This window comes from Nansenia antarctica (assembly GCF_963989245.1).
Source record: "Nansenia antarctica genome assembly, chromosome: 4".
Taxonomy (NCBI): Eukaryota; Metazoa; Chordata; class Actinopteri; order Argentiniformes; family Microstomatidae; genus Nansenia; species Nansenia antarctica.
In genome coordinates this window covers 72,383,355-72,391,950 of record NC_137689.1, presented here as the reverse complement: position 1 = coordinate 72,391,950, position 8,596 = coordinate 72,383,355, and the positions used below count along the sequence as shown (strand labels likewise).

The 8,596-nt window shown below is 50.2% G+C and overlaps 1 protein-coding gene across 1 annotated transcript; it reads right to left on the bottom strand.

The window, feature by feature from the left end:
* Nucleotides 1-3,517: 3,517 nt before the first annotated feature.
* LOC308156354 (F-box only protein 39-like) lies at nt 3,518-8,596 on the bottom strand (the record flags this gene model as incomplete). The annotated part of the gene is made up of 4 exons (XM_080529692.1): nt 3,518-3,646; nt 4,524-4,700; nt 7,216-7,591; nt 7,782-8,596. The coding sequence occupies 4 exons, from the start codon at nt 8,594-8,596 to the stop codon at nt 3,518-3,520; spliced, it is 1,497 nt and encodes a 498-aa protein (XP_080385818.1).

The window sequence follows — 8,596 nt, the reverse complement described above, 5'->3', positions numbered from 1 at the left end:
GGGAGGGGGGAGGGAGGGGAGGGAGGGGGGGAGGAGGGAGGGGGGGAGGGAGAGGAGGGGGTGAGGGAGAGCAGGGAGGGAGGGAGAGGATGGAGGGAGGGCCGGGAGAGGAGGGATGAAGGGAGGGAGGAAGAGAGGGAGAGAGGCTGGGAGGGCCGGGAGGGAAGGAGGCCGGGAGGGATGGAGGGAGGGAGGGGAAGGAAGGAGGCCGGGAGGGAGGGAAGGAAGACAGGAGGGATGGAGGGAGGGAGGAGAGCTGGGAGGATGGAGGGAGGGCCGGGAGGGAGGGCCGGTCTCTCTGCGGGGTTTGATTGGCAGATGAACTGAGGACGGACGTCGCTGTGTTCTTCCAGATGGTTTCCAGCGGCGTCGCTGGCGGTGGTGGTGACGGTTTCCAGGGCGACCTTAACCAGCGCCGGCCGGCCCGTTCGCTCCTCCCCCCCCTCCTCCCTCCCCCCCTCCCTCCCTCCTCCCTCCCACCCTCCCCCCTCCTCCCTCCCCCCCTCCCTCCTCCCTCCCCCCCTCCCCCCTCCCCCCTCCCCCCCTCCCCCCTCCCTCCTCCCTCCCAGAGCAGGGGCGCCGCTCTGCGTCTGTTGGAAATGTCACATCTAATCCTCCTCTGGACAGAGTGGCAGTGTGGGGAACAGCAGGGGGGAACGCCCGCACACGCATGCACACACACACACAAGCCCATGCACACACACACACACAAGCCCATGCACACACACACACACAACACACACACACAAGCCCATGCACACAACACACACATACAAGCCCATGCACACACACACACACAAGCCCATGCACACACACACACAAGCCCATGCACACACACACAAGCCTATGCACACACACAGACACAAGCACAGGCACACGCATACAGAGACAAGCACACAGACACACACATACATGCGCGTGCACACACACACACACACACGCACGCATGAACACACACACAAGCCCATGCACACACACAGACACAGACACAAGCACAGGCACACGCATACAGAGACAAGCACACAGACACACAAGCCCATGCACACACACAGACACAAGCACACAGACACACACATACATGCGCGCTGCGCACACACACACACACACACACAAGTAGACACACACACATGCACACGCACAGAAAAGTTTAGTAAAAACTAATTCGAGGAAAAATGAGCAGCTGTTTGATAAAGAACCGACAAAAAAAACGAATTACCGCGGGACAATTGGAAAGTTATTAAAGGCGTGAATGAGCACCACAATAGTCGTTAAACTATTGTTCTCCGGCATTCACATGGAGCGCCTCCGCCTTCACATGTTGTGAGAAAGGTTTCATAGCTTTTTTTGCCGCTGGTTTCGGCATAATTACTTTTTCTTGCGATGATGCCTGATGGATAGATGATTCACTCACTTAGACAAACGTATTTGGTTGAAGTCACTTCATATATAATAAGGATAAAGGCGTCTGTTAAATGCCTGTCTGTTAAATGCCCAAAAAAATATGTGAGACCCACGTATTCAACACAGCATAGGATCAGCTGTGTCCTATTTACCTGATTAAGTCATATTTAGTCAAATGTTACACACAGAGGGGGTAAAGAAGAGAGAGAGGAGAGGAGAGATGAAGGGAAGAATAAAGGTGAGAGAGGAGAGATGGAGAGAAGAATAAAGGTGAGAGAGGAGAGGAGAGATGGAGAGAAGAATAAAGGTGAGAGAGGAGAGGAGAGATGGAGAGAAGAATAAAGGTGAGAGAGAGGAGAGGAGATGAAGGGAATAATTTAGGGGTGAGAGAGGAGAGGAGATGAAGGGAATAATTTAGGGGTGAGAGAGGAGAGGAGATGGAGAGAAGGAGGGAATAAAACAGGTACAGTAGGAGCAACTGCAGTCTATTAAATACGACCTTCCTTAAATCACCTGGACACCGCTTAAATCTTCTCCCTGTGTCACTCCTCCAAAGTACTCCCCCCCGACTACACACACACACACACACACACACACACACACACACTTCTGAAATCTCCACTGTGATCTCTCTCGCACAGGTTCTGTTCATACAGGTAGATCAATCACCCCCTCCTCCCCCTCTCTCCCCTCCCCCTCTCCCCTCCTCTATTTCCTCCTGTGAGATATTGATTGTCTACAGCACTAGATTCTCTGTCTCTCCCTCCTCTCTCCCTCCCTTCCCCCTCTTTCTCCCTTCCCCCCTCCCTCCTCTCCTCTTCCCTCCCCCTCTTCCTCTCTCCCTCCCTTCCCCCCATCACTTCCCCCATCCCTTCCTCCCCCCATCTCTTCCTCCCCCCCTCTCTTCCTCCCCCCTCTCTCCCTCCCACCCCCCTTTCTCCCCTCCATCTTTCTGACCTAATTCTCCTCTTGATGCTCATTAATTAGCTGACGGAGGATCGGTCTCACAGGAAGAGAGGAGGAGAGGAGGAGAGGAGGAGTGTGAAAACCCTCATTATAAGACATCAATACCACGGGATTAGTCCACCACCACCACCACCACGGCGTGTGTGTGTGTGTGTGTAACAGGTGTTAAACCGCACCCACGTTCCTCAGCTCCTGATAGATCTTCGCCACACACACACACACACACACACACACACACACACACACACACACACGCCTCATGTCTACAACAATACCAAAAACAACCGCTCTGCATTCCTGCCATTAGACTCTGCCCTCCCTCTCCCCCTCCCTCCCTCCCTCTCTCCCTCTCCTCCCTCCCTCCCTCCCTCCCTCCGTCTCCTCCTCCCTCCCTCCCCCTGACTCCCTCCACCCGGGTCTCACACTGTGTAGCTCGAAGTCTCCCCCTAGAGGGGAGGAGGGGAGGCGTCTCCCCGTAGAGGGGAGGAGGGGAGGAGGAGGAGGGGAGGGGGAGGAGGAGGAGGAGGGGAGGAGGGGAGGAGGGGAGGCGTCAGAGAGACCTGGGACAGTGTTCCTCTGCCTCTGCACCCGAGTCTTAATGCAGGGCAGGAAGGAACGCATCACTACATACACTTTCTTGTGCATTTTTTCAGGCACGCACGCATGCACCACACACACACACACACACATCTGGAATGAGATCCCATATTACATTAGAGCAACAACTGCTGTCATATTTCAAACAGGCATAATAAACACCATCTGAGGGAAGGACTCCCCTCCTCAACTCACATACCATCTTACCATCCCAAAGTCCTCTCCTTTGTAGTGTTGCGTAGCTGTTTATGTTTTCCTGCTTCTGTCTTGCTTCTGTGATTGTTCACGCTTTTACTTTTTGTCTCGTTTGTGTGATTCTGTCTTTTGGTGCATCCGAACAGGACTCTGCTGTAAACCGGTTTTAACTGAGTCAGGCCAGTCTGAACGTAACACGTTTGAACATCTTTGATCCAAAGTACTTTCTATAAATGTGGCCCCTGGAGTTCATTTTGCAATATTTATAGCAACTTTAATACAATAAGTGATTTTTGAAGGATTGTAAAAGCAATGTGGAGGAGGATTCTATGCAGCAGCAGAAGTGTCTTCTGTGCGTTCAGACCATGGGGTAAGATATGGCAGAGTAGTTGAGCTCTGAGGTGATGAGCTGTCTGTAACGAGCATAGATGTCCTCCAGCTGTCTGTCCTCATCCTGTGTGTCGTGGTTGTTGGTGTAGATCCTCACCTGGAACACACGTACACAGTTTATAAACCACCCTGAACTGGTCACATTGTTACAGATGCGTTTTATAAACCACACTGAGGTCAGTTTCACAAGTAGTACAAAACCATAAGAGAGTAACAATTGCAGGTCAATCTTCTGTGCGTAAACCAACGAAATGGGTTCAATTAACAACTCTGGTCTAGGAGAGAAGTGGCTCTGGATTCTCAAAAGAGATAAAGTACTACTTTAGGAAGCTGACTCCTGGGCGGGTTACATTAATACACATGCAGTGTATAAACCATGGCAGACGTTGCTCAATAAAACATATTCCAAACACATCAAATGTCCTCAGTTGTGTTAACCCACAGTGACATGCTGCAATGATTCAGATCACGTTTGACTTTGCCTGTTTTTACATTAAAGGGGCAATCAGGGATTGGTACAACACATGACTTTTAGATTGATTATATATAGCTATTGATTAAGAATATAACTTATAACAGCTCGTGACGTTAGAATTATAAGGTTCTATCTCCATTTTTGTCAAAATTTAGTTTTTTTACATAATCTGATCCATTAGGTGTTTATTAATGCCTGTGTGGTGTTATTTTAAAAATGCTGACATTTTTGAGTTAGTAATTCATAAAATACAAAAGTTTCATCTCACAAAACATAATGGAATGTAAAAACTTTGACGGTCCAAATCTCTGAACTACCCTAAACGGAGATTTTTATCATTCTAAGCTCACGAGCTTATGATAGCATTCCTGGCTGGGTGTCCAGGACGGGGCGCTAGACCACTGACCCTGGTCTCGCCAGACTCATCAAAAATAAGCCTGGATTTTCCTTTAGCGACGTTGGTGGAATACCCCCCAGGTCAAGCTGCGGTCTGACCCACCTTGATGGTTCTGAGTATGGTCTTCTTGTCCAGGCGTTTCTGCAGCAGCTGGTCCAGGAAGCTGATGTCTAGGAAGGCCCAGACCTTGAGGTAGGTGAGCCTGGAGCACATCAGAACCAGCGCCAGCAGCTCCTCGTCCACCGACTCATGGCTGTTGTTCAGGTCCAGGCTCAGCTTCTGAAGGGAGGGAAAACAACCACATCAAGGACACCACTACATTAAATAGATTTCTAGGACCCCTAGGAGCCTGAACAGGAAAGGGACATCAGGGGAGGCAGAAATCGGGCTCATTGTAATGCATGGAACGAAATGAGGAATGGTATCAAACACCAGTCCTCATTCCATTCCATGAATTACAATGGATGGTATACAACCCATGTTCCTCATTACAACGAGCTCACATATTCAATAACACCCCTATAGCATTATCAACACACTGCTGACTGCTACTGTGTATTGACAGAGCAGAGCATACCATATAGATTGATTGATTGATTGAAAACTTTATTAGAAGATTTGCAGAAGTAGGTACATGAAAGTACATATTACATACAAGGTCAACTAACAGGATAAAAACCCAAGAAAGCCACTGGCTTATTTCAATTGGGGTCCTTGATTCTCAATTCATCGTTACATGTAAGACAGACAAAAAAACTATTACTATCTACAAGATAAACATACATCCATCATGGGAAGAACAATACAACAAAACATAAGGTATGTACAGCGGGTAGGACAGGTGGGGACATATACCACAGGTGGGGGCGGGGGACAAAACACAAAGTATGTACAGTGGGTAGTTCGGGTCTTTTAATCTGATTTTTGATTTAGAGGGTCCAGTTACGGATTGCAGCCTCCTGTAAATGTTTTTTGAGAGTGGTTTTGAAGGTGGGCAGTGTTTTGCACTCCTTTAAGATTATAGGAAGGGCGTTCCACATTTTTACTGCATAGTTTGCAAACGAGTTTAACCCCTTGTTTGTGGTGCAACGCGGTTGAACGTGGTTCGTGGAGCTTCCTCTGGTATTGTATGTGTGGACGTTGTTCACTTTTTGGAAGTATGTTGACAGGTACTTGGGTGTCTTTGTGGTGTAGCGTATCTTGAAGACCAGGCCCAGTGCAAGCTGCTGCACTCTGTCAACTACTCGTAGCCAATCAAGGCTCAAAAAATGAGCAGCGGTTAGATGTGTCCTAGGGTTGAGGCCTAGCAGAAGCCTAACCAGTTTATTTTGGGCTGTCTGGAGTCTTGTTTTTTGGGCCTTTGTGGTTCTATAGTACCATGATGTTACGGCATAGTCGAAGTGACATTGAATGAGAGCTCCTGATAGGGTCCTCAGTGTGTTTTTACTGACAAGTGAGGATATCCTGTACAAGAATCTAGTTCTATGGTTCACTTTTTTGATTACTTTTGCTGCCATTTTATCTCCGGAAAGATTTGCCTCTAAGATGAGAAGAAATCGGACCTTGATGGTCTTTTAATGGCCACACACGGCAGTTTTACACTCTGATCACACACATGCAAGTTTTTAGGTGAACACACACACAAACACAAGCACATGCACTATCTTCGGCGGGTCGCCAGGTGGAAATTGTCCTCTGCCTTTGTAACCCATCCGGGCTGCCATTCCTCCACTGGCAGCCAGGGGCAGCGGTCGCCCTTTTGGCGCGGCTTGAACCGACGCCCGGCGCCCCGGGGACCAAGTAGCGTTCTTCACCATCGTGGTCAGGGACGGGTGATCACTTTGGCATGTCTTTCACGGTGGGGTGAAGGAGACCCCTAGTGGACATGGGGGGAACATGCCAACCCCAAGCCACATATATGTGCCACGGCAACCAGGCTTTCACCCTTTTTGGACTCCCATCCAGGTTACTAACCAGGCCCAGCCCTGCTTAGCTTCTGAGATCTGACGAGATCAGGCTTGACAAGGTGGTACGGCCACAATGGAGCCCAGGTATGTAATATCCTCTTTTCTTGTGATATTAATGTTACCCACTTTTATTTTGAAATTTACAGCCTTTCTGAGTTTAGATGGGGATCCGTATAGGATGGTTTCAGTTTTACCTAGGTGTATTGATAGTTTATTGTCAGCTAGCCAGATGCAGATTCTACTCAGTTCAGTGCTTAGCGCTTTTTCCACCTGCAATATGTCCCTGTCAGAGACCAGCAGAGCCGAGTCATCCGCGAACAGGAACAAATTGCAATCACATGCTGATGACATGTGATAGTACAAGAAACATCCTCATTCAAATCAACATTCCATGGTGGGTGTAGTGGCGGCCATCTTGTGGTCATCATTTGGAAGTTTTATCTCACATCCTTATTAACAACCAACTAAACTCAACTGACATCGGAATGTTCAGTAATTTGACGCTTGCTATTAGTCCCGCCTCTGAATTAACTTCTCTCTGTGTTCTCCACCTGCAGCAATAATGGTTACCCTAGCAACTATATATAACAATGCCTTGTCGGTTTGAGGGACCATGTCCATTCTAAGAATAATAATAATGCTTATAATTGATTACATTTATAAAGCGCTTTTTAAAATAAATAAATAAACAACAACAACAAAAGCAAAACAAATACATAAAACCATGTCATAAAAGCAGCAATCAACGTCTAACAAAGTCTAGCAGTATTATCATTATGAATATTCTACTCATTCTATTTCTATGGAGCCCTCCCAATCCCCCTTACCTGTAGACAGTTGCTGTACCAGGGCACCAAGCTGCTCAGAGCTGGCTTAGCGCTCCAGTTCTGTTCCCTGAAGTAGCAGCTGGTGAGACTGAGTGACCTCAGAGGGATCTCTCTGCGCAGGATCCCACCCAGAGGGTCCAGGTTCAGGATCTGTTCCACAGAGATCTGGACCTGCATGTCTGGGCAGTGCCGGGCCAGGTGAGACCAGGAGTCGCCCCAGATCACCTGGACGTGCGGCTCGTTGATGTGGCAGCACAAGGTGAAGGAGCGGAGGGAGCCGCCGCCGCAGAGGCTACGGCACGACACGGCCAGGCCGGCGAGGAGCTCGTTGGACAGACAGGTGTAGTTGAGGGTGAGGGTGGAGAGGCCCTGGAACCTGGTCAACATCAAATCAAGGTGCGTTTTAAAGTATGTGTGTGTTTGCAGGCACATTATGCACAGTTGCACACACACAAGTCAAAAAAGACTAGCTAATAAACAAGAGTATGTAGGAGCCACTCAAACAAACACACACACACACACACACACACACACACACCCACACCCGCACCCACACCCACACCTACTTGTTGATGACCTGTGCGAAGCCCGGACTAATGTACACCGCCAGCGGCTGTGAGAAGAAGTCCTCCAGGTTGAGGGTGGCGATCCCGGGCCTCCGACCCAGATGGACATGCTGCTGGGCAGCCGCCGCCGCCTCCAGGACCTCCAGGCCCTGGGGCAGGTTGAGACATGACCCTCGCAGGCTCAGGTGCCCCAGGTGAGAGCTCTGGCTCCGCAGGTAGAAGGTCAGGCTCCGGACCAAGGCGGCACGGACGCTCCGGCACCAGGTCGAACGGTCCAGCTCCATGTGGTGGAGGGTGAGCGAGCGCAGGCGTCCGCCCGTCTGGCGGAGAGCAGCCAGGAACGTCCGCATGGTCTGCTGGAGGCGGCGGGACACGAGGGAGTTGAGTGACCGAGGGAAACGGACCTCCAGGTGTTCCAGGTAGCGGCCGTAAACTCTGCCGTAGCAGATGGCCTGATCCAGCTCGGAGCTCCGTCTCGCGGAGACACGGCCGGAGAAACTGAAGGCCCGGGCTCTCCAGAGGGACGGGGAACGCATGATGTGGTGCCAGTGGCGGCAGACCAAGCTGGCCCGTGCCCGGTCCTTGTCCCCCAGACACCTGAACACCTGGCGAAGACACAAGTCCGGGAGACGAACCCAGCCACATTTTGGCTCGTCCTCTTCTTCCACCTCCTCCGATGCTTCCTCTCCTTCCCCCTCTTCTTGGGCCTCCATCACTTCTCTTTCATCCTCTCCCATCTGCTCCTCCTCCTCCTCTTCCTCCTCCTCTTCATACTCCTCTTCCCAGAGGCGGTCCTCCTGTCCATGTAAATCCAT